General features: G+C 38.4%; 1 protein-coding gene across 2 annotated transcripts; it reads left to right on the forward strand.

Moving 5' to 3' along the window:
- Window positions 1–1,121: 1,121 nt before the first annotated feature.
- Nprl2 (Nitrogen permease regulator-like 2) lies at window positions 1,122–25,880 on the forward strand. 2 transcript variants are annotated; one of them, XM_067101730.1, is made up of 5 exons: window positions 1,122–1,365; window positions 7,349–8,085; window positions 14,251–14,439; window positions 21,880–22,076; window positions 25,296–25,880. In XM_067101730.1, the coding sequence occupies exons 1-5, from the start codon at window positions 1,239–1,241 to the stop codon at window positions 25,600–25,602; spliced, it is 1,557 nt and encodes a 518-aa protein (XP_066957831.1). In that variant the 5' UTR covers window positions 1,122–1,238; the 3' UTR covers window positions 25,603–25,880. The 2 variants fall into 2 exon arrangements, with proteins under 2 accessions (XP_066957831.1, XP_066957832.1); XM_067101731.1 differs by lacking the exon at window positions 1,122–1,365 and adding an exon at window positions 2,804–2,977.
- Window positions 25,881–26,836: the final 956 nt, after the last annotated feature.

Raw genomic sequence — 26,836 nt, forward strand, 5'->3', positions numbered from 1 at the left:
AAACTACAGCACAGTTTCTTCCACTATTTTGTTGAACAAGCTAACTTTCCCTTTTATTGCTGTAATAAACGTACTGATGTAATACAAAAACGGTAGATTACATGCCTGTGGATAGTGAATTACAGAAAAATCGAAAGTGGGAAAACAAATGATAGTGACAATGCCAGAGTCGGTCAGGTTCAGCTGGAAGTTAGGTTTTCAACAGTATCGCCCAAAAACCATTTCTCCGGAAAGGCTTAGTGCCGCCAGTGCACCTCACTTGGTGCACTCTAGACATCATTTCAGGTTCTTTGCAGCGTCCCTTCGCACTGTAGCTGCAACCCATTTGGTTCCTTTTACTGTACCTCCTTTCATATTCTCCGTCTTACTCCACCCTCTCCTAACGAATGATTCACAGTGCAACTGCGATTTTTTCTTCCTGTTACACTTTTCAAACCTTTCACTGTCAATTTGCAATTCATCGCTGAATGACCTCATAGGTCCCAGTGCTTAGCCTTTGATCCAAGTTCTATATTCAGTTCAATCCAGGAAGTATTTAACGACACTGATTTTTTGTCGTGTTTTAAGAAATGCATTGACTGTGTGCCTAAAAGGGTAATAGAATAATGGTAATTGCTGCTATATAGTGGTGGAACTGTAGCTTGCAAGGAGAATAACAACCAGGTGCCCCGAATCTACTTAACAAGAAAATGTGAAAGGCAAATTTTCAGCAATTCGATGTATGGTATAAAATTATCATCAATAAAGTGTTGGTTAAAGAACGCAGATATATTAGATTTTTTTTTATCTAGAGGCCGGGAAATAATTGGGACGTACCCGATGAAATCGAGAAGACTACGTCTAGAAAAGGGTTGTTCGATGATTCCTGTTCCTAAACGCTCACACTACAAACCACGGTGTACAAACAGTTGCGGGCACACTATACGATTCTCATGAGGTGCGAAGCTTTATTCCCTTGAGTACAATTTTATTAACTACATATATATTATAGAGGGATGAGTAAATTTGTTTGTATTTAGCATTTCCCAACGTTTTGTGTGTGTGAGAGAGAGAGAGAGAGAGCGAGTGTAATTGTCATTGTGAGTGGTTCGGTTGTTGGAGTCGGTTTACGGCGCTGTCTGTCTGTCTGTCTGTCGGGAGTTTCGGTTTTTGGGAAAGTCTTGGGCAGTTGAGGTCAAACCTTGAAAGTGGACGGGGAGTTCGTCGGTTTTTTTTTTTTGTATTAACGTTAATGGTTCATGTGTCTCTTCTTTTTTTTCGTTCGTTGTTGGTGGAGGGTTGGTTTTAAGTTTTGTTTTGTGGTTTTTGTGTGCGGTGATTGGCGACCGTGGACCTTTGGTCCGTCTCCAGCAACCGAGGATCAGGGTGAGTGTTGTGTTGTTTTGTTTGTGGGTTGAAATTCCGCCACAATATATAATTTAAGTTTTTCATTTAATTTAACACCCTGCCCCTAAACCTCCCAGATGTTACTTAATATTTCGGATTTACTTTTATTACTCCTCCCCTTACTTTCCTATTACTTTTTAACTGTGCCGTCTTTTATTTTCATGGCTATTCTTATATATTCCGCTGGTGTTCTGTTTGGGCTTATAGGGTCGCTAATGTTAAGTTTTACACCTGAACAAATGTTCGGTGTTGTCTTCCTCTACTCTGCAGTTATCACAGACCTCGTCCTTATATCTTCCCCGGTAGTTAACTTTCAGGTTCAACATATTCAGCCTGGTTTTCATCATTATGCATGCTTCCTTTGTTTCTTCAAAGTTATCTATGAATCTCAGCTTCTTCATTTCTTTCTTCTTTTCTTTCAATGTCTTTTCGATATCTTGCTTTGTTCTTCTCTTTATTTCCCTTTTCAGTTTTTTTTTGGCGTATTTTCTCATTCCATTTATATCTATATATTTTTTATCTATATTTTCTACGCCTTTTGTCCAGCACTGTCCGTATGGGGCTCTTAACTAGTCCTATTATTTCTTTGATTAATCTTTTCGTGTCTGAATTTATAATATTGTGGAATAGCATTATTTTCTTGTATTCAATTCTATAGGCTACTGGCCATATGCCGGACTCCGTTATAATTCCCCAGTATGGCGTTCCCTTCGTCTGTTCATACATTCGTCGGAGGATCCTGTATTGCATTTGCTTCTGCCAGATATAGTATGTTCTGGCTGGTCCTTCCGTATCTTGGGACTTGGGAGATTGGTCAGGCTGACAAATTAATGTATTCGGAGAAAATAACTGATGGTCTACCCTTCCCCTTACTAGCAGTAAAGAATATCAAAACCATTAGAAGCATCACAAGTTACTGGTCGTCTGTTTTCCAAACGGATCAAAGAAAAATTTTGAAGTTGATGAATAGACATGCTTACCTAACTCGTCAATATAGTAGTGTTTACTGTGAAGAGTTATTTGTTACGAATATACTGCATTACTAAATGTCTAGTCACCAGCAACGGCTTCCATCTTAAGCGCAAAACTGTCTTGGAATTTGGAGACACTTCAGCCATTCCTGCAGTCATAAAGATTTTCAGCGGTATTTTTTTATAACTGATTCTAACCTAGAGAGAATTTTGTGAACAAATTGTCAGAATAATTAATGCCATCAAGAAATAGGCATCGTTATCATACCACTCATCACATTCACATCCTATTCGGTCTTTTTCTTGCCCTCTTTAGGATCTACAGTACATTTAAACTCTACTTTTCTGGTATATTTTTTCCATGTTCAGTAAATCTGCTCTAAAGATAGTGAGAATCACGTAACTTGGTTCGCTTATATGAGTGCGCACAGGCACGATGCAATAATAAGTGGGAGCCTTTACAAAGGAAAATATCGGCTATTACTACTACTACTACTAGTCCTGCTAAGGCTGTTAATACTGTCTTAGATTTCTTATGCTGAAGTTCTTCATCCCTTCAGTATTTCAAGCATAGTTTAAATTCATTTGAAATTGCAAACTGATTATCAATTACCGTCAAGGCAAGTATAGACCCAAACCAGTACCAATTTATTATAAGATTAGCTTGATATGATGGCTGTACCCCTCAGGAGAAGACTGTTGACAGAATGGGGCTGCTGTAGGGATGGTCGTAATCAGAATTTCAAATAGAAGCAGTTTTTTAATGTTATTATGACGAATTTGTTATTAACTTACATAGGAAATGCTTGGTTGATATACTACAACCAAATTCGGGCTAGCCAATATGGTAGGCTTTGGGCTGTGGTGATACTCAATGGGAAACAAGGTTTAAGGTGAAGAAGTCATAGAAACTTAAAATCAGATAGGCTTAGTGTAGGCTATATGCACTAACCTAACCTCATTTATGATGCCGGATCCTATTGTGTCTTTGGGGTTAGCCATAGACGCATAGATAGAGGAGGTTGTTATGGGTTAGGCTAACAGTAATCCCCAGGAAGAGCTCTGCACGGAGATATTGTTTACAGTATTAATGAAATTTTTTGACAGTGATATAGAAAGGGGTGTATGTGATGTTATACAAGTGAAATAACTTGAAAATTTTGCCAAAATCATATGAGAAATTTACCATCTTTTGTTTATGCTTTTACGTAGAAAATCTCTGTGGGATGCAGTGTTGAATACCAGTCCCTCAGAGATGAGTATAAGCAAAAGACCGTAATTTTCCCACTTGATTGCAATAAATTTCTCAAGTTATCTCACCCTAGTTGCATCATATACACCCTTTTTTATTGTTCAGTCAAAAAATTCCAGTAATAAACAATATCTCTGTGTTTAGCCCTTCCTTAGAATTACTGGATTAACTGAGCAAGTTATTTCCAGTGGTAATGAATATCTGATTTGTTAAAATCACATTAAAAACTAGTATATATACCAAATTTGACTGAATGCCATCGTTGTAAACTATTAAGGAACCAACATCACGAATAAGCTGTCATTTCGTACCAGTGACGAAGAAATATTAATGACTGTTTACAGTTTTGATTAAAGAGTATATAATGGTTTATCAAAATGAAATGGAGGTGTCATGACACAACAACATAACACAAGACTGAGCAAACAATATTACATATTAAATGAAAGACAATTGTTCTATAACAAATTCACCAATGCTGGATATGCACAACCATGTAGTGATACCACAATTTGCACCAAATGGGATAGACCAGAAGAACAATTGGCACTTGAAAAAGCACATGTAAACAATAAGAGTAATTAAAACAGTCTGAATCAGCCAATTACATCTTAATGGTAATTTTCAAGTTTGTAAAACCTTTGAAGATATTAAAGAATTAAAATTAAATCTTAAAGAAAGAAAAGAAAACTGAAAGGCATGGATATCTTACAGTAATCATGCTGAGGCACTTAATGCAAGTTGTACAATAATTAATTTCTGTGAGGACACGAACTGCAAGTCTTTTATATGGATGTACCTTGAGCAGAAGCTCGTCCAGTTGTTGAATCTTGGTAATATAGTAGCTAATTAGTGTTATTTGAGGTATGGGGTGGGAGGCCCACCCACTCACTTGAATGTGAGCCTCACTTTTTCTTTGGCTCCCTTAGCTGTAAAGACATCTGCCCTCTGCATGACTCTTCATGGCTGCTATTAGAGCTGACTGTTCAGTATTCTGTTCCATATCCTGAGACATAATTCATTAAGTAAGTAAGGACCATTGCTTATTACTAGCTCTCAAGAGGAACTTCTTGGTGGCACAGGTACTTAGGGCAGATGTCTGATGCTATCAGAATATTTACCTCTTTCTACCTGAAGGATGTTGCCTGTAATTCCTTGGATGCTTTCTCCTTAGAATCTCTGATGTCTGCTCCACATGTGCAACTGTCCAAGCTTCACTAAGATAAAATAGCATCTTGCCTAAGGTTTAATATGGTGAAAGGTCGGTTAAATGAAACGTGACAGATACCTTTTTTCCTTCATGTCTTCTAACATCCAAGATCTTAGATGTAGGTGTCAAAAACTTTTCGTTTGTACCATAAGGAGGAGGTGTCCAAGAATATTGTTTCACTTTGGCTTCATTATCATCAAGTGGGCATTTGAGTTGCTGGGAGAGGGAGACAGCTCTTTGCCTTAGGGAAGGGCTTACAAAGCCTGAAGAATTACTCTGTCCCTGGCATTCAAGAGGAACCACTTAGTGGCATAGGTGCTGAGAGTGGGTGTCTGGTGGTGTGAAAACATTTACTTCTGCCTCTGGGATTTACTCGAAAGTCCTTGGACACCATTTTTTAAGGATTAATGGTGTTGAACAACTACCATTAATCCTTAAAAAGACTCAAGCTGCAATTGATAGAAAAGCATCTTTGGTTTGGGTGATTAAAGGATTAGTTGCTCTCTCTCTCTCTCTCTCTCTCTCAACAGCTAGTCTGGCCAGATGAAGGTGTCACACAGCAGAGTATCCTGTCTCAGACTATAGTTATAGTTTGTAGATATAAATTTGGTAGCAAATGGTAAAGCATTGTTATCTTTGTGTGTAATTATAGTAAAATTGTTACATTCTAAGCTGCATTCCCTTTTCAGATGAAAAAAATTGTTTTCCTCTTCATTTAGTAAAGTTAGGCAATACAGTAATACCTCGATCTTACATAATTCAAGTTGTGCAAATTCAGACATGCGAACTTTTCATTGGAACCTAACTAATTGGCATACGCGATTTTTTCACAGACATACGACATTTGTGAAATCCTCAAGAAACCCTGCAGAAGTGTTTTTGTTTAATTTTTGAAGTATTATATAAGTTTTCATGCCTTTATTTGTAAAATTTGTATTATTTTTATTTTTGTACATAAATACTGTATGTTACTGGCATACTTTAGTTAAAATGCTTTAAAATCAATCGAAATCATAAAACAGCTGTGGTGTAAACATTCTCTTCTCTCTCTTTCATACTGCTTTAATACGTATTTGCTTTGATGTACGAGTTGTATTTTTGTTCTCTCTCTCTCTCTCTCTCAGATAAGAGGGAGATTTTTTATGCATAGATAAACATGACATTACTTTGTTATTAATTTTATTTCATATTTACCATGCATTTTTTGCATTTGTATAGTAAATTACATGAAATTTTTAAACATGTACATATCATACCCTGATCTTTTGTGTGAGACTTGAAGAGAGGAGGGGGAAGGTAGCCGTCAATTAACTTGACATATAACACTAAGGGGAGCATTGCTCACAGTGTGTCAAAGGATTTCTAGTACTGAAATCTCTCTCTCTCTCTTTCTTTCTTTTTCCTTCGTAAATCATGAATTTCCATCTCTTGATATCTAATCAAAGAATAAGTTCTCTCTCTCTCTCATGTTATTCTCTCAGTTCCCATAATAATTCATAAATAATTTAACTCTTGATATTTTAAGCAAGGACAAACCTCATCTCTCTCTCTCTCTCTCATGTTATTCTCTTTGTCTCCGTAATAATTCTTAAATAATTTCACTCTCTTAACATAAGGACATACCCATCTCACTCTCTCTCTCTCGATTGATTGAATTTTACCTTACTACCCTCGAACATTACAAATGTTTTCTGTATTTTATTGAATTGTATCTTCATTATGACTGTGACATATGAAGTTTACAAGAAAATGGCATCCCATGAATTAGGGGTGGCATTAGTATATGATACATATGTAGCAGTAGTACTCAATTTTTAGTCAATCATTTATTTATTTTTTTAAGGATAATGTAATAAGCTAACTTTTAAATGAAATTACAGTAACTTTAATTTCATTTAAAAGTTAGCTTAATACTTTGGGAGCATCATTAGGGTCATATTTAGTGTTTAAAATCTAGAAATAAGCATTTATTAACATTTTTAGGGACCATACCAAACTTACACGAATCTTCGGCTTGTGTGAGGGGTTCTGGAACCTAACCTTAATTAAGTGTGAAGTATTACTCTACAGTACAAGAAAGCCAAACTCTAGCTCAAGGCCCTCTCAGCCTTGATATCACTTATGCCTGGCTGTGCAAAAAGCTATAGGAATCATCCTTTTCCCAGCTCACACACACTTTATGGGGGTTTGGGTTTCTGGGTTTGAAGAACATTATCAATAATGAGTTGCCATGTAAGTAGATGAAGATTTGTATTTTTCATGGAGCAATTTGCAATCCTAAGATAGTTTGCATTTTACTTATATATACAAACCTGAGATTTTTTTTATATCAGTCTCACCTCTAATCAGCCCCTTGCTTGTCCCTGTTGTTGGAGAAAGTGAATGCTGACAGTCAAGTGAATGGGTTACACCCCTGCCATCCTTACTCACCTGTTGCTAATTAAATACTGCACGATATTACCAAATTCAGTTACCAGACCAGAGTTTGAAAAATTTATTGTTTGAATACATGTTTTTCTTCCATTTCAGGAATGGGTGAAGAATGTGGAAAAGAAGGTCCAATCCTCAGCATTTTTTTTTCAGAGTTTCACAACACAGCTGGACCAAAGATTATGTATCAATATCCTGAAAACTCTGTAAGTAAAGATATCTTTGATGCTGTCTCTGTGTATATTATTCCTAAGCCACAGATACAAAAACGGATTATCACTGTTAACGTACTTGGTCATAAAATTACTGGTTATCCCAATGAGATCAAGCACCCCAGGTATGTGAGGAATGCCTTGATTTTCAATCTGTGTTTTGTGTTTGATTCCAATGCTCGTACTGTTCATTATGAACCTGCAGTGAAAAAATTGTCAGAATACTTAGAGAACTTGGAGTTGGATAATGGGTTTTTGTCAAATGATGACAGCAAAGAAAAGATGCCAGGTATACTGAAACAGATATTAGAAGACTTAAATGCTACTGGAAAGTGTACTATTAAAATTAATGTCGGAGATAAAAAGTTTAACAACTGTGATATCAGTGACCGACGATTTGAGAAATGTGACCGACGACCCAGCATGTTGTGTGAGAGAAGATTTACAATTGATGGAAAATGTGGCTTAGACTTACAAGAGAGAAGAGTGAGCATGGTTTGTGATCAGAAACAAGCAGATTCTTTTAGGGGACTGAGGAAAGGATCGGATGCAGAAAATAAACTCCGAAAGTCACTTGATAACTCAAGCAAAGAAGGTCACATTACTTCAGTTCTTCATCTAAAGGTATGATATAATTTAATTTGAAAATAGATTATATTTAAGAGCAATCATATCTATAAAAAATATTATAGTATATAGGACTGTAATCAGATAAATTGTCTTTTCATATAAGTAACTTACCAAGTAATTACATAGCTATAGTTTCTAATTATCGCGGCAGCTCAAATTTTGAAATTCGTGGCACCACTTCCACTGTCTTAGTGTAGGTGACCAGCCCCGCCCACTTTCGGGGAAGAATAGGTACAACACAGCTGAACTTCAGTTGTCTTGAGCAGCTTTATGTTGTATTTTGGTCACCGGATGGTTGTATTTGTTCTCCGTTTGGTGAAGTATTCATTATTTTGGGCCTTTGCGCTATTTCTAGATAGCTTAGGTTTATTGAGACCTTTTTTTCACAGATTATGACTTTATTCCTGACTAGATTGACGAAAGCCTCCTGTGATTCACACACAAACTGTAGTAATTGTAGAGGACAGAATTGTTCAATTGATTTGATTTGTGTTGAATGCAGGGACTGGGATCAGGGGAAATGGAAGACTTTAAAAGCCCATTTAGATAGGCTTGAAAGATACAGGAAAAGGAAGGCGGCTGCTAGAGCAGACGCTAGGAACTTAGCCAGCTTAGAATGTACTCCTAAATCGGGTGTAGCCTATTTACCTGTTTTGTCATCTCCTTTACCTGCTTTTTCCCCATTAACCAGCCCTCTGACTATTCCACCAATTCCTTTACTTGGCTCCCATGCTTCTGACCTTAATGACATTGCCAGTCTTGAAGCCCCTGTTGACCAGAAATTTGGTCTCATAGTTAATTCTATTGCTCAGTTAGGGTATCCGTGAGAGTCTTTATGGACAAAGTGAGTGTCAAAAATGCAAGTGCAGTGTCAGTGGAGGAGGTGCTACTCATCCCATCGACACTCCTAGACAAAGGTCAGTGTCATACTCCCCTAAACTTGGGAGGAGGCATACTGAAAGTCCAAGGGAGGTCGGCGGGGTTTGCCCACAGGTAGTCACCCCCTCAGTCGAGCCTGTTGACTGGTCCCAGGCCTCGGCAGTGAACAGCCATTGGAAAGGCTTCCAAAAGGATGTACATGAGCTTTCTTCCAGTGCTTCAGATTCCAGACCAGATAAGAGGCGCTGAAGGTGCTTCTCTGATGAATCCTGATCTTTGAAGAGGCGTGTAGTGGTTACAGAAAGCTCTTTTCTTCCCTATAAGCGACTCAAGGGACCTGGGCGCAGTCCTCAGCCGTCCTGTAGCTTCTGGGATGACCTAAAACATTTTTCTCCTTAGTGTTCAGTAGATGAGCGCCAATATTTGGCGTCCAAGTGCCTCTCCAGTTGACGATTGCACCCTTCGTCATCTTCTAGGTGCCCAGCACCAGTTTCCGAGTACTTGGCGCCACTTCCTGTCTGCTTGGCGCCAGCTGACAAGCGCCGGGCGCCACCTCTTCAGTTGCCTGCTGCAATTACTCCTGCTCATGTGGAGCATGATCCTTCGCTGGCGCCCATTCAGCACCAACTTGATGATATTCTAGGCCTTCTTCAGAGGATGCCTGCAGTAACAAAGGACCCTCCGGACTTGTCTCCTTCTCCAATTTCTTCAGATGATGAGGGTCTTGACCAGGCACCTCCTCCCATGGTGTACGCAGCTCTACTCAGATATCTCTTGGTCGCTTTTCCATCTTTTTTCTCTCCAGCTGCCCTGGCTTCTCCTGCCTTTGCGTTCTTGATGAGGAACCAGCCTTTTGAGAGTTCTAGGCTTCCTAAGATGGTACTGTCCTCCTCGTCCAGGAAAGCCATGAGAGATATTGGAGAGTGGCTCTTGGAGAAGAGAGAGCAGGGCAAGGCAGTCTTCTGTTCTCCTCCCTCTTGTCTTTCACGTAGGAGATGTCTATCTTGCGCCACTGGAGATGCTCCTTCTTTGGGAGTCGCTGCCTCCTCCCTTATTGATTCGTCCCGAAGGTTGGCCTTCGCATCAGCCAAGATTATGTTCTCGTCTATGGAATTAGACCATTTAGTGAAGAATGTTTTTAAAGTATTTGAAGTACTTAGTTTTATAGACTGGGCTGTTGGCGCTCTTGCAAAAAAGATTGAAGACTGTGGTGATCTCGTGGAGGACTTGTCTGCAGACTGGCTGGGTGTGCTTTCTTGCGCAGACAAAGCCATTAGGGACGGTTCCCTGGAGTTGGCTTCCTTGTTTTCCTTGGGTGTAATGAAGAAGAGGGAACTTTGGTGTTCTTTCACCACCAAAGGTGTTACTTCCACCCAGAAATCTGCGCTCTTTTTTCCACCTTTGGATTATGTTCATCTTTTTCCTCGAGCAACAGTATAGGAGATAGCCTCAGATCTTCAAAAGAGTTGACTCAAGATCTTCTGGCTCATTTAGCCACATGTCCCAAAGAGCCAGCCTTGTTTGGTGCTAAGACGGTCTCTTCTCTACAGCAGCAGCCCTTTCGTGGCAGTAGGGCAAGATTCCAGCCCAGAACCCTCTCTAGTGTGCGCTCAATCTGACCAATTAAAAAGGCTCCCACAAAACCTTCTGCTTGTAAGTGAAGATCCTGTCCTCCATGTACCAGTGGGAGCCAGGCTTCTCCATTTTTGTGAGAAATGGGAAACCAGAGGTGTTGATATAGGCCGTCGAGTCTTGTGGAGCCTGGGGGTACTGTGTACCTGGAGTACCCACCTGTCTTTTAATGGATGGGTAGTGGTTTTTAATTTGGTGTAGGTGACAGCATTGTCTGGTTGTCTTTTATTATGGTACTGCACCCAGGGCAAGGGCACTTTTTTGAAGTTTTGCTAGCCATCGGATAACTCCTTCAATGCATAAATTCCTCTGATGCTTTGCTAGCCATCGAAATACTCCTTCACTATAAAGCTCCCACTGAAGTAGAGGCACTCCACGTCTATACTGCCACGCCACTAGGGATTAAGATGAGCACCAACCAGGGGCAGTACTGTATCTTCCTGCAGTAGCTCTCTTACCAGGTAAAGTTACAACAAGCATTTTACCAATGCTAGTTGTTTCAAAATTCTTTTCCTTACTGATTTTTTGGAGTAGAATGTGCATCCCACCTCCTGTCAATATGGGATTCAGCTATGTAATTACTTGGTAAGTTACTTATATGAAAGTGGTATTTTCATAATAAAATTAAGTTTCATATATACTTGCCAAGTAATTATACAATCTGAGCCCTCCCTCCTCCCCTCTCATGGACATAGGGCTCAAACGAATTGAGCTCTTCAGCTGTGTTCCTATTCTTCCCTCAAAGTGGGCGGGGCTGGTCACCTATACTAAGACAGTGGAAGGGCTGCCGCGAATTTCAAAATTTGAGCTGCTGCGATAATTAGAAACCATGGCTATGTAATTACTTGCTAAGTATATATGAAACTTAATTTTATTATGAGAATACCATTTTTCAGTGAGATAAGAGATGGCTGTGGGTTTTATGTGCATTGCCATTAGACTTAAACTTGTCTGTTAGTTTTTACTCTCATTATTTCTGTATCTACTTATGTTCATATGCAGTTCTTTACTGCTTGTATGCAGTGTGCAAATCCATGTGTGCTTGTCATTTTGCCTGGTCAAGAGTGATGGACCAAGAGATAAATAGCTGTTTGTAATAAGTGAAGTGGTAGTTAAAAGTAGATGAGATTTCTTTTTTCAGAGTACAAATACAGTATTGTCATTGGCAGATGTGTGTATTAAAAATTCTCGTGTAACTTTTACATCTAGTGTGTATTTAAAACCAAAAAAAACCATTGCCCAAATAGAACTTTTACTTGGCTATTTCAAGGGACAGATGAAGTAAGAAAGTCCTTTAAACAAGAGCACTTGCAAATCAAGTTGTAATAAGAACATTATGCCCCCAATTTCTCAGTAAGTTAGTTTTATGCTGCAGTCTTTAGATAATTTGTTTAGGCAGTCTGCCAATCATTTTATTCATTTTTTGCATTCTTTGTGGTTCATCCCTCATTCATCATACTGTGCTTGCTTAAACGTTTAAATTTCTCATTGTGCTCTGCTGCAGTGCTTAAATGTTTAAATTTCTCATTGTGTTCTGCTGTAGTATTAAAAGTTTTGTTTTCCCTTTGATGCATAGTTAGCCAGTTTTACATAGGTAGCAGTGGTTGGAGTGGCCTACTTTAAAGACACCTTTCTCCACATGTAGATGTTATGCTCTCTTAGATAATGGCTGCTCAACCTTTTGTGTAGCAACCTGAGCTCCTTCTTGGACAAGATAGCATTTTACGAAAGGTTCATGGTTGGGGTTAGGTTGAAGAATTGGATTCAGGGGTTTTCTCCTTTACTTCCGTCCAACCGGTGTTCATGCTAGTCTGGCTAAAGGTAGATTAGCTGCGAAACCTGTCCCAAGACTTTTGGTCTGTGATGTGTTCTCTCTGTCCACTCTAGGAAGGGTGTGTGTGTGTGTGTGTGTGTAGAGCTTTATTTTTGTTCATCCCCATGATGAAAATAATGGCTGCCTAACTGTTTTAGAAAGTTAGAAGAGTGTACACTGTACAATTTTGTTGGCGTACTTGCTTGTTGAGTTGAGCTACAACAGACTCCTCCAACAGGTCCTTACAGATGGGGTTAAATTGTAATGCAGTCACATTGGGAAGTGACTTGATGGAGCCGTCCATTGTTTCCATTCGCATTTTTATGCGCCACTCTAGAAAGTCATAGAGTGCTTCCCACAGGGTTTTCATAAGACTTTGAGCCACAAAAGCAAAAATTGTCCTGGAATCTTCTGGAAGCCTTTAAGAATACAGTCTATATAAAAGGAAAAAGTCTGTAGCTTGTTTATCTAATCCTAAGGTCCTTGGTGTAAACTAGGCTGCTGCCTAGGCCCATAACAGGATATGTCTTAAAAGGTTCTTACTTACCTTAATTTAGGTTACTACCTAATCCAGGTTATTTAATTCACCCTCAAGAATATGTAATCGTAGGTTATAGGCTACAGACAACATCTATACAGTAGTCTGAATTATTCTCACTGAATCTGATGTAGACTACTGCCTAGCCTATTGTCGACATCATTATCTGAAAGGATTATCTAAATTAATAATAAATTGTGGAACATTTCTTTACTTAAAACTTCTGAATAGAATGACAAATTCTTCAAAACAAAGATCATGAGAAAGCACCGACTATGTGCTCGCAAAAACAACTCCGGTTTCTGGCTTTCATACACAAAGTAATTACCTGTTCCACAGCTTAAAACTAAAAATTTTTATCTGGAACTTAAAAATAAGCACTTAACTTTCAAATTTAGACGTTTCCATGATCCTCGCTGATGAAATCAGTGAATCGGAGAGCTGAAATTACAGAGCTCTGGCTTTCAGTACACAGTCTACTGCTGACTAGGAGAGTAATGGCCTCCAGGGCCTGTGCCGGTCTGTTTGTAAACAATATGGTGGATGCGCATGCGCAATAGTCACTTTTTCCAGGTTTTGACGTTGGAAAACTGGGTTCAGCTTTACTGAAGATAAGGGAAAATGCCCTCTTATCTTTGAGTCCATTACTGTACATACTTCATCACGTGTCATAATGTTTATCATTGTGACACAATGCACGGCTACAAGACCAGCTAAAAGAGGATTCTTTGATATTAGTCTGGTCACTATGGAGCTCTGGTAGACCATGGAAGGGTAACTCCTTAAGGACAAAACAAGCGACTACGCTATCAAAAAACCACCAATGAGAAATTTTGTATGAAGGATAAGTCTCACATTGCTGCAGAAAACAGTACTTACATACTCCTTTGTTTTTGTTAATGTACATGTAGCCTAATGTCCATTCGGGCTTTGCAACCACCATATTTTCTAGAAACTGTGAGCAAGCTGTCAATTTACCTCTATAATTTTGTTTTTATTTCTGTATTTAGACTGCACTACATGTTTGTAGCTCTCTTCAAAACTAGATTACATAATGTTAGCATTGTATTCAGTCAGTGTAGCAATGTCCCAGTAAGAAATTTGTTTGAACTCGATGTTAATCTGTTTCTTTTCATTACGTTTTTCCTATAATCGACTTATCATATAAAGTAATCATTTTGAAGTGCCATTATGATACATGCTTTGAAATTGCCATGTATATTTTTGTAAGAATTATTTGATGAACAGAATACATTGTATCATGTTGATAACATTTTTCATTGTGCTGTACTTGAAGGTTGTTGGTATCCTGCCTGACCCCCCTCATGTACTGGATCATCATGTACCAATTCTTACTTCTGAACGTGTCTTCAGTAGAGGTGATCACTGGGACTTGACTACTCAGCAGATTCTTCCTTATATTGATGGATTCTCACATATTGCAAAAATTGCAGCAATGGCTGATGTTGAAAGTAATTTAGTTAAGGTAAGGATGAGGAGTTATATTTTGTACACAGTTGCAGTGTTAGTTTAGCAACTTTTACTCTGGTTTTAAGTTATTATTTTTTAAAGAAATTAATTTGAGAATGAATATTGATAAACACAACACTATGTATATTAAGTTGGTAAGCATTAATGTTTAGTTTTCTGGAGGAAGCACACAATTATCAATGCATGTATTTTTAATGAGTAAAGAAGCCGCAATAATGTAACTGATAAACTGTATTTTTCAAGATACAACTGAAGAGGACCGTTGCGCAAACAGTCGAAAGCTCCCTTGTTTTTATCCTTTTTTATATCTTGAAAAATACAGTTACATTATTGTGGCTTTTTTACTCATTATTTTCTATCACAATATAGTGTTAGAGAGAGAGAGAGAGGGAGAGAGAGAGAGAGAGAGAGAGAGAGAGAGAGAGAGAGAGAGAGAGAGAGAGAGAGAGAGAGAGAGAGAGAGTGTAATTGTCGTTAGTGAGTGCTTCGGTTGTTGGAAGAGGGATGAGGTCGTTAGTTTGTTTACGGCGCTGTCTGTCTGTGGAATATATGTGAGGATTTTTCGGTTTTGAGAGCCAGTTTTGAGTCAGAGCTAGTGCCAGTCAGTCGTTTTTTGGGTCAAAAACAGTTTGTTTGTGTGCTGATTCAGAGTTGTTGTTTTTCCTTGTTAGTGTGCTGTTCTTGTTGTTGTATGTTCGTGAGTCGTGTGTTTTTCTGTTTTGGTTTGGTTTGTGTGGTTTTGTGTGCTGTGTTGGCGACCGTGGACGCCTTACTCCATCTTCCAGCAACCGAGGACCAGGGTGAGTGTTGTGTACTGTTTTTTTGTGTTTTAAAATCCCGCCACATAATATTTGGCGCCCAGCGTGGGGCAGCTGGTATTGCAGCTGCAATTGAGATTGGTGGCTGGTAGTGTGACTGAAGAGAAGGATGGAAGAGGAACTGGTGAGGTTGAGAGAGGAGAATACGTGGTTGAGGGGTGAGAATGAGAGATTGAGGAGTCAGTTGGAGGAGATGGGGGGAATGCTAAGAAGTGCGAAAGAAGAAATGAAAGGGGAGATGAAAGAGTCAGAAGAGAGAATGGAAGAGAGGGTGGATAAAAAGTTGGAGGGAATGATGAAAGGTGTGGAAGAAATGGTGAAAGGTATGTTCAAGGGTGTTTTTGGAGAAGGGGCTGTTGGAGGCAGGTTCTCTGGAATGTGTGAAGGGGCAAGAGAGAAAGAAAAGGAGGAAGAAGTGAATGGAAGCGTGAGTGATGAAAGTGATATGGGAATAGGAAGTAAGAAACGAGGGAATGAGAGGCAGGGTAAGGAAAAGGGGAATGAAAAGCAAGGGAAGGAACAGAGGGAAAGTAAGGATAAGTCAGGGGAAGAAAAAGGGAAGAAGGGATAGGGAAAAGAAATTGGTAAGAAGGGTAAGGAAGTGGGAAAGGCAGGAAAGAAGGGAGAGGGTGAAGGCAGTAGTGATAGTGAGGTGGATGGAGGTGAGTGGATAAAAGTGGATAAAAAGAGGGGGAAGAGGAGTGTAATGAGTAAGATGAATGTAAGTGCGGAAGTGGACTCTTTGTATTCGGAAGAGGGTATGAAAGGACAGAGTGAAAGTAGCGAAAGTGAGAGTGAAAGTGAGAAAGAAGTGAGAAAGGCTATGTATGTGAGGGAGGTACCCTGGTGTGAAAGGTATAATGAGTATGGAAGTAGGGATGTGCATGATTTCTTTAGGGAGTATGAAAGGTTTTGTCAGGATAAGTATGGGGAAAGTAAGAGAGTGTGGGCACGAGAATTAGGAGAATATTTGACTGGGTTTTGCTTGATATGTATAGGGTTATTATGAGTGTGGGAGATGTTGAGTATGACAAGGTGAAAGCTAGACTAGTTGAGCAAGCGAGGCGTATGAAAGCGAGTGTTAAGTATAAGAGGAAGAATGAATTTGATGAGGCAAGAATGAAAGCTGGGGAAACCTTGTCACTGTATGCTTGTAGGCTGGAGACGTTGGCAAGGAAGAAGTTTGGGGATGATGGGATAGATGAATGTAAGGAGTTAGTACGGAAGTTGTTAGGGACAGTGCCAGATGGAGTTAGAGAATTTGTGAACTTGAAGCGGAAGGAGAAGAAAAGATGGACGAATGAAAGGTTGACTCGGGGAGAAATTTTGGAAATTGTAGAAGATTATGAGCTTGACAGGGTTATAAAAGAGAGCAGAAGTGTAAGTGTAAGGGCTGGGGTAGATGAGAGAGCGCCAGAGTTTGGAAGCTTTAGGGATGCAGTGTTGAGGGGCCCAATGAGAATGGCCGATAGTGTAATAGATAGGAGTGTAAGAGCAAGTAATGTGTAGGTGCCAGTGAGGATGAATGGTGGGTTTGTAAGGGAACAACGGGTTGGACGGGTTAGGGATAGTAGTGTACAAAGGGGAAGGTCGGTGAGTGGAAGTCAAGCGAAGTGTTTTAGATGTGGAAAGGAAGGACATACAAAGAATGAGTGTAGGTGGGCTTTAGGAGCGTGTTTCGGGTGTGGGCAATCAGGACATTTGGTAAGGGAGTGTACGAAAGATAAGGGGGTTAAATGCTACAGGTGCGGACAGGTGGGTCATATTGCTAATGGTTGTAGGGGTACCCAGTGAATGTAATATGTGGCAACTGTGGTAAGAATGGGCATTATCAGGTGAGAATGTGTTCAGAACCGAGAGCGAAGTGTGACGAATGTGGAATGGAAGGGCATGTATCAAGTGTATGTAGACGAAAGAGGGTGACTGTGACAGCGAATTCAGGAAACAGAGTGTGAAGGGGGTTCAAATGGGTGGATCCTCCAGGATGCAAGCGGTGCGTGTGATGCATGTACGTGAGGGGTTGTTGCATGAGGATCAGCAATTTGTTTTGATAGAGTATGGTAGAAAACGTAAGAAAGGGAAGAACGTAAGTGAACGGAATGGTCGTAAGTTGTGTGATAGGGTGTGAGTGCCAAAGTGGAAATGAGTGATAAAGCGTGTAATATGGATGAATGGGATGGTATGAATAGAACATTATAGCATATGCGGGTTTGATATAACTGAGTTGACTGAACATGTAGGGGTAAGTGAACGGTTGGAGGTGAGCGAAAGTGTAAGAGTAAGAGAGCGTAGCAGTGATAGACAAGTGATTGAAAGCATGAATGAATCGTTGCAAGAATTGGAAAGGTCAATGAGCGAATGGGATGGGTTAGTTGAAGAATTGGGGGAGGTATTCGGGAGCAAGTTAGAGGGTATAGATGAGGTTGTGGATGAAATTGAGAGTGGGAATAGTGAAGAAGATAGCGTGAATCTGAGAGAGAATGGAGGAGAAGATGTGGATTTGAATGTTGCTAGAAGAGAGAATGATTCTGAGAGAATGATTGCGTGCCCGCGAACGCGATCTAGAGGACCTGCTAGTGAGCATCCGTGGGTGTTGCGTAAGGCGATTTGAATGCAGTGTGGAAGGTATTGGTTGGGAAATGCTAAAAGGGGGGAGAATTATAGAGGGATGAATAAATTTGTTTTTATTTAGCATTTCCCAATGTTTTGTGAGAGAGAGAGAGAGAGAGAGAGAGAGAGAGAGAGAGTGTGTGTAATTGTCGTTAGTGAGTGCTTCGGTTGTTGGAAGAGGGATGAGGTCGTTAGTTTGTTTACGGCGCTGTCTGTCTGTGGAATATATGTGAGGATTTTTTGGTTTTGAGAGGCAGTTTTGAGTCAGAGCTAGTGCCAGTCAGTCGTTTTTTTGGTCAAAAACAGTTTGTTTGTCTGCTGATTCAGAGTTGTTTTTCCTTGTTAGTGTGCTGTTCTTGTTGCTGTATGTTCGTGAGTCGTGTGTTTTTCTGTTTTGGTTTGGTTTGTGTGGTTTTGTGTGCTGTGTTGGCGACCGTGGACGCCTTACTCCATCTTCCAGCAGCCAAGGACCAGGGTGAGTGTTGTGTACTGTTTTTTTGTGTTTTAAAATCCCGCCACAGTACCACACATGTATTTATATTTGGAACTGTGAGTTCTTGCATATTATTGTAGGATTAAACACAGCCACTATATTAGTCAGCTTCCATCAAATCTGAAGTCTAGCATCAGTGAGCAACGTATTCATCTGCCATGTGTGTCAAGCTGTTCTTACTCTTCTTGTTAGCTGTTTGTTTTATATAGCTAAAGTTCAGTAATTTCAGCCTCTTAGGAATTGGCATGGTATTAGTTTTTTTAAAAAGCCAGATTAGCAGACATTTGTATGAAATTTTAATTGAAATTGGGAAATTTTCAGAGTTATGAATTATAGGCAACAAATATTCATACGTGTACAACTTATACATGTTTATGATTGAGACCATAATTTTTCCATGGAGACAGTTATTATTACAGTTAAGTATTTAAGCTGTGTTAGCATTTATGATACTGAGTTTTTCTTAGCTGCTTATGATTATGTATAGATGTTTAAAACTCCAGCAAAGAAAAAGATGATTAATTCCATCATAACCATTTGATGTCAGTGTCTTTAGTCACTGCAACACTGGTATATGTACATATGTAAATCGATCAGTTCCTTCTTAATTGAGACAGCTCCATTGCTATTCCTGTAAAATCAGGCAGCATTAGTGGGTAATTACATTAAGGTGTACAAAATGTCTTCATTGTGAATGGCATTCAGAAGTAAATTGTAACTGTTTTTCATTATTAGAAGTGGCCTTAAAATTGACTGTTACATGTTCATAAAATCTACTGATTATTATGGGTTGCTGCATTCTCTCTGGCATTTAAGCAGCTTCCTACAGTTGCCTTGTAATTTTATTGTAGAGACTTCATCATAAGTAATTTCACTGCATTACGATTACATTGCGAGATATTATATTGCCTGTAATTTTTTCATTATACTTTCTCAGCACATGGTGTACACCACTCATTTATTATTTTTACTAGCTAAGCTACAACCCCAAATGGAACAGGAGAATGCTACAAGCCTAAGAGCCCTAATAGGGAAGGCAGCCCAGTATGGAAAAAGAAATACAAAAATGAAAATAAAATATATAAGTATAAAAGTAGTCTATAAAGGATTATAAATAATAATAAACAAGATTAGATGCATAATTTTTCCTATAAGAATATAAAACTTTATCATTTATGTGGATATACCATTCAGCACTAGCTGATTTGGTCATTGAAGCTTTGTAACAAGGTTGTTAAGTAGCAACAGGTAGGGGATGGGGTGGGGGTACCGCCCACTCACTTTTTGTGCAGCAGTGATTGTGAAAAGACATCTCCCTTGCTGCTGAACTTTCCTTTTGCTTTGGTTGTGGAATATTATAGGGTAAGTGACACCAACACCAGAGTTTTCGAGAATGATGTCAGTAAAAGTAGTACAGTCGACCCCCGGTATTCGTGGGGGATGCGTACCACTACCCCCCACCAATAGCTAAAATCTGTGAATACTTGACAATCCTCAAAAAATGTGTATAACTGCCTATTTTGACAGTTCAAAAAACCCACAAAAAATGCTTATACCTCAATATTCTAATAGTTTTATAAAAAAAAGTGCATTTAGTCACGAAAATTATATGAAAATACAGTAGTCTGTGAATATTTCTCTATGAAAAATAGCGCGAATAGGCGAATTTTCCGTGAATAGTGTATACAGGTCCCACAGAGAAATCTGCGAATAGGTGAAGCCGCGAATCCGGAACTGCTAATAGGCGGGGATCCACTGTGTTCTTTATGGTAATTCTACAGAAAAGTTTTGCAGGGTGCCCTGTTTAGGACCAACCCCTCAGTAAATTTCTCAAATTATCTCAGTAAACTTTTCAAATTATCTCACCTGTATGGTATTATATTAACCATGTTATGCATTGTTCATTTAACAAACTTGAATAATAAAATATATATCCGTGCAGAGCTCGTCTGTAAAATTACCTTCTTTACCCCTTTGTTGCCTGGACCTTGTTAGGGCCTTCCTTCAGGGGTTCATGACCTCTTTAGGAGTCAAGTCAATAGAACCTTGACTAGTTTGTCCTGCAGTCTAGATAGAAAATCTCCATTGAAAGTTCATTCTCCTCTGCTTCCATATTCAACTACTTTCCACTTCAAGACAGAGAAGTTTGCTTTCTGGTTTCTAAGGTATGAAAGTCACTGTCAGGCTGGGAAACAAACCACAAACTAGTTTACGGACTATTTGCCAGGCGTACTGTATACAATCAGATGTTTATCATCAGTTGGATTTTTATTCATTTTATCTCGCAGATTGCCTACAGAATGAATGTGTTACCTCAGTCCTTCAGTCCATCTAAGAGGAAGAAGACTTTCTGACTTCCCTAAATTTTTTTCTCAAGAATCTTTTTATATTGTTTTAAAGTTTCAGTGCCATTGTTTCAGTCTTAAAATTTCCCATGTCTTCATTCAGGCCGCAGCCACAATTTAATCCTGGTCTCGCTATAAAAAAAAAAAATTTGCCCTCAGAAATATTTCACAGTCTCTTCTCATCAAAAGGTTATAATACTTTACAGATCATCTTTAATGTATTCTTTCCTTGTACAATTCCCTAGGAATTCAAAGATAGAAGGAAGGCATGCCTCATTCCTTCTCAGTAAATCTTCTTGGAGATGGTGACACAACCTTTTTTCTAGTTCCTTCTCATAGGAAAATAGACAAGTCCAAGTTTGTTGTAGACAGAATACAAGATTTAAGCCAAAGGCCAAGCGATGGGACCTAAGAGGTCGTTCAGAACTGAAAGGGAAACTGACAGCAAAAAGTTCTGAAAGGTGTAATAGAAGGAAAACCTCGCAATTGCACTATAAATCAGTTGTTAAGAAAGGGTGGAAAGGAAGATGGAAGAAAGAGAATATGGACGGAGGTACAGTAAAACAAATGAGAGGGGTCGCAGCTAGGGGCCGAAGGGATGCAGCAAAGAGCTTAAGTAATGCCCTTGCGGTGCACTGGTGGCGCTACCCCCCTAGAGGAGTTTGTTGTTGACATCATCTTGGAATGAGAATTTGTCAGCCAAGAAAGGGCATACTGTTGAATTCCAATTGGTTAATGATCTATTTCAGCTCAGGTGACTTTATTTATTCCTAAAGAGTATTATGGAGCTTCATTTCCAGCTGCAGAAATGTATTTTGGTGGCTGTAAGGTTTTCATATCATCAGAACTTATGATAATGATTGTGCAGATGGACAGGATCTTGGTAAAATCTTAACCTATTGGCTTATCATGTACAGAGACAGTATTCATAGGGCATGAGTTTATTTTTATGAAACAAAACTTGTCTTTACTCTTTTCTGTGCTTGATATTTCTAACATTTAACTGGTATAGTACAGCTGATATGATTTTTTTTTTTTTGTAATTTTGATGGACTTTGCAATCTTTGAAAAACATTCACATAACAGCATTAACTGAAAGTGTGATATTGTTTTCATAGAATTTTAGTTTTTTAATCTTAAAATATAAATGTGTCATTTATAAATTTCAGGCTTGTGTTGAAAATCTGCTGTACTACAATCAAGTAGAATTGCTACCAATTTTCCAATATTCCAATGTTTATAGAGTGACTTCTAGGATCCACAAGCTGTACTCTTGTCACGAGCTGCAGGATGAATGTCAACGATCAGTTACAAAGAGTTCTACAGTTATACCTCAACTGTCACACATAATTATGTTGTATTGCAGGTAGGTTTGTTGCATATTTTCATAAGACATTTATTTCATGGTAGTTTTAGCTTAGCAAAAATAGAGTACATTGCTCTTGTAGCCTGTATGGGTTAAAAATAATGTAAGTATCAACTTGACAATGCAATATATTTTTTTTCTTTTTAGTTCACAAATGCAGGTGACTTCTGTTCATTAAAAACAGGCATAAATATAATTGGTAAATCAGTGATACTGGGCTTTAAGGCACATATTAGTTCTGTTTTAGTAGGGCTGTCAAATGATTTTGTGTGCAGATTATGAAATTAATAGTTGCCATTTACCCTCATATGCACATGATACAGGCAATATGTATAGTAATTTCTTTGAGGCTTTCTGAATAAGTTATTTTTATGTTGCACAAATTTTCCTGTTTGGTTTCCATGTCCGTGACAGTGTCATTCCACATAATGGCATCAGATAGTGTACATGTCTTCATCCTCTAAAATGTAGTTGGTTTTTTACTTTATCTATCACTGAGAATGCTGTGTTGAATCTTTCACTGAGAATGCTGTGTTGAAGTCTCATTGCTTCACAGCAGAATATGTATGTTGTATGTTGAAGCCTTATGACAGGCAAGAAAGCTTTTGAACCAGGGAAATTTTTTTCTGCTGGGCTGAATTTGAATTTCTGTCTATAGTTGGTCTATCTCTCTCTCATTATTATTTGAACCTCTTTCATATTTTAACAGCCTGCAGCTTTTTGACTAACTTCCCTTATACTACTACTTTTTTTAACGACGGGGTTTTCCTCTACTTGGACCTTTAAATCCTTCTGTCTTAGTTCACTTCTCTGAATCTTGCTGTCCAACCTTTCTTAACTCCCTCTTTACATTGGCTTTTATTACTGATGAGGGATGCCATTGTTGAGATTGGGGTTAATTTTCAAAGCTATTGCAGGATTACCAACCACCCAAAAATGTTTGGACCTAGTCGATATTAATATGCCTATCCATCCATATTGATAACTCAAGGACAAATAGCTCATGGACTCCAATGCTTGGCTGGTGTTAGGACTTCCAGCATTCTTTCTGGTTGGTTTTTCATTATAATTAGCAGGGGATTGAATTCTTGTAATGCTGTCATTCCCATAAAGTGGGTTTGGCTCAAAGTTGTACCACACTAATTATATTGGTGCTATTCCATCAGAGTAGGGTGAAGAATGGAAATTAGGGAGTCAGGTCTCCTGGCAAAGGAAAATGCTAAGGGATCATTGATTGCAACAATGGCTCTTTATCTTCCTCCTGAGATAGAGTCTCATACCATCAACTACTACTGATTCTGACATTTGACCTTTGAATGCTCTCAGCATCAACATCAGCAGCCTGGTATAGATTTCAAGTTAGGCCTCTTATCTGTCCCCCTCACCAGTGCTTCTTTAGCGAGATGTATGGCTGTATAAATACATCTTGATGGAGGGCAAAGCTGTCAACTGTGCACAATGAAACCCAAGGGAATTGTAGTACCTGTGGAGATCATCCAGGATCAGATAAAAAGTGCTAAAGGTATGTTTGAGAAGAGGTGATACCACTGCTAATAAAGAAATAAGTAGTTTCTCGAGGAAAAATAAAAGAAGGAGTGAGTAGGTCTATTACTATTGTTTTTAAAAGAGTTTATAATTCCGTAAGCTTTATGATACTTTCGTATTCTTTTATGAGGCGGTATATTCCAAAATAATTTTAGCACAAACTTTTAGCTGTGGAAAAAAAAAAAAAAAAAAAACCCGAAGAGAAAATTTTGGAATTCCTTACAATGTTGTTGGAACTTGAACAGACCTCAGCTAAACAAGATTTTGAAGTGTAAACATTGAATGACTATCTAGCAAAGCAAAGAATCTGAGAAACATGTACCATTGCAACATAAAGTAAATGAAAAACTCAGCCAGAAGGCTTAAGACAGTCCTTCAACATCAAAGAAGGGAACACTAAACCTCTCCCATTTTGCTTTATTTACCACTGCTGGTTTTGTAGAGAATATTTTCTTTGTATCAAGTGACAGGTTTTTCTGTTAGTAAAAGGGGTGAGTAAATCTATGAAGGACATTTATGATGTTTAAATAGCTGCCCCCCCCCATTTTTTTTTTTTTGCCTTACTTGACCAGCAGCTGTGAGGGTGGCCCTTGCTTCCTCTGCTAGGTTGTGGGGAGAATGAGATGCTCCTGTGTTTCCGCTCAAAGGTTGTGGAGAGGATGAGGTACTCTTCTGTTACAGTTAGGGAGTTAAGAATGTGCATTGCCTTGGAGAATTTCAGACAAAGACAATCAGGTACCAGATCAATGATTTATGCTCCATTTATTAACTTCTGGTGGGCTAGAATACTGTTGTGCTTGTTTATAGTGCTAATGTATGGGCTCCCTTCCGTTGATAGCATGATAAGTATTTAGAAAGATGAGTAGACATTCTAATGTATTCTCTCAAGAATTTTCTTCAGAAAATACCAAAGCCTGTAATTAATAGCTGGTTTTTTATGAATCAAGCAGAATCTTAATAGAACAAATATTGAAAATATTCAGTAATTTCAATACGGATAAAAGGCCTATGCAAATGTTTTCAAGTCAGGACAGCCTCTGTTGCTCACAACCGTTGTAGCAAGTCCTCATTGAGTGGAAGCTGGGTTGTTCTGTAGCGGGTACAACCCAGCTGGTTAGGGAGTACCTGGGATTCAGGCAGACACTTGAATAGGCCATGTAAAAGTGATGGTTTGTATTTTGTATGCATCATTAAATAGTTTTACCAGATCACTGTGTAGGAATTCTCAATAGTAACTACTTAAAGAATAACCATGTTTGCTGTAGATAGTAATTTTGCCCCAGCTTTAAAAAAACATTACAATGATCCTCCTGCTCAAATCGGATTAAAAGAATATGAAAAATGTGTGAAATCTAAGGCCACATCAACGTTTGATGTAAGGCATCCTAATGCTTGAGAAGTTTTGAAAAGTTTTACACATTTGTGGACTTTATGGGTTTAAAAATGCCATGTTTATTTTTGCTGAATTGTTTGTTAAGCATTGTATCTGCACTGATTATACAATATGTATATATAGTACATTGCCTAAACTCCTGTAAAACTGATTATGTCAGGATTTGCTTCTTCAAGAAGTAAATTTGTTGCTGATTTTGAATGATACTGTAATTAAGGCACTGGCTATGCTTATTTAGTAATGTTAATATATTTCACAAAACATCTACTTTTCTTCCACAGCATGACATATGGCATATCTGTAAGAGATCTTTGTCTTCGATTCAATCCTCAAACTTTAAATATAGATGAACGCAAATTAGTTCAGTTTGGCCTTTTGAATAACATAATTGAGCGGCTTCATCAATATCCAGTTCTCCTACAACCTGATGATATAAATTTCAGTACCTCCAGTAAACAAAGTTCATTGCATAAAGTGTGCAATGGCTTTTATTCTTATGATGAGATTTGCTGTAAGTTAGGTTTGACCTATAAAGAACTCAATGATCAAGTAGAAAGGGATCCAAATATTCTTGTTCTTTGGAAATGACATTTTAAATTATTGTTTTTATCTGTAAATATTTCTGGAAATACAGGATTATTCTATAGTGTATATAGAAAAAATTAAATATTTTGTCATATGTGAAATGAAACTTACAGGCTAGAATATACTTATACGTAAACTGGAAAAATTGTATATAGATAAGCCGGTAAATGTATTTAATGTGTAGTCAAAGACACTGCCCTTATTATTTTTCCATGTTAAATATAATTTTCCTATACCTACACTTCATAATGTATATTTTATTAAACATAAAACAACCAATACCAAGACTTTTTTTAATTAATTTTCTATACATCAGATATGTGTGGGACTTGTACTGTAACATTGGCATTCATGAAAAATGTCTTGCCACATTATTACCTCAAAACATGAAAAGCAGAGATGAGGACCCTTTTGTAGCTGTGTTGATAACATAGGCACAAGAAGCAATGAGGATAATTTCTACCTATTCACGGGACACTGCATATGCTAACACTGACTTCTGGCATCTGCTTTATCTGTCCTGAAAACACAAAAATATGTGTCTGGGGATATTTTGGGCAGCAAATGAGGGCTGTCTATAATTGATGGGTTTGAGATGAAACAAAAACAGTTATTTGCTATAGATTTCATAAGTTTATAGGGCATTATAATTCATTCTAAAATAAAAATGTAAAGCAAAATAGGTCTTTGGGTGGAAAAGTTTATTTATAAAATAAAATCACAAATTTAAAAAATAATTTGTATTTGTTCATACACGAAACAAACCCTCAGTCTTAACATTAGGATAAACTTCTAGAGCCAGCTGGAATCCGGTAAAATCAATAAAACTGTATATGCAAGAGACTACATTAGTGGCATTTGTCCTTAGTCATGAGTCATGTGGGACCACCTACACCCAAGCAGTACTCTGTAACTCCATCAGTTACTCTTTTACCGTTTTTGAGAGAGGAATGTGTTGTCCTTTCTCTCCTCTCTAAAGCCAGTTTGGTTTGCCTGTTTTTGCTTTCTTTCTGTTTCAGTGTGTGGATTTCTGCTGTTTGTGGATGTGTGCTTGGATATAATGGATCCTCTTAACCCTCCTGCGATTGTATCTCCTGGATCTCATAAGAAGCAAAGGAAATGTCCTGGTGTTGGTGGCTTTCCTTGTTCTTGCTTCCTAACTTTAGTGAATACGAATCCTCATCCAATGTGTAGTAGATGCAGAGAGAACTTATGTAATACAACTAACCCTTGTTTT

The sequence above is a fragment of the Macrobrachium rosenbergii genome, chromosome 57 (genome assembly GCF_040412425.1).
Source record: "Macrobrachium rosenbergii isolate ZJJX-2024 chromosome 57, ASM4041242v1, whole genome shotgun sequence".
NCBI lineage: Eukaryota > Metazoa > Arthropoda > Malacostraca > Decapoda > Palaemonidae > Macrobrachium > Macrobrachium rosenbergii.

Bases quoted from the DNA above. Each gene is read 5' to 3' on its own strand.
- Nprl2 (XM_067101730.1), top strand. From the start codon at position 1,239: ATGTGTCTCTTCTTTTTTTTCGTTCGTTGTTGGTGGAGGGTTGGTTTT. The intron at 1,366-7,348 runs GTGAGTGTTGTG...CTTCCATTTCAG, and splicing joins TCCAGCAACCGAGGATCAGG to GAATGGGTGAAGAATGTGGA. The intron at 14,440-21,879 runs GTAAGGATGAGG...TATAAATTTCAG, and splicing joins TTGAAAGTAATTTAGTTAAG to GCTTGTGTTGAAAATCTGCT.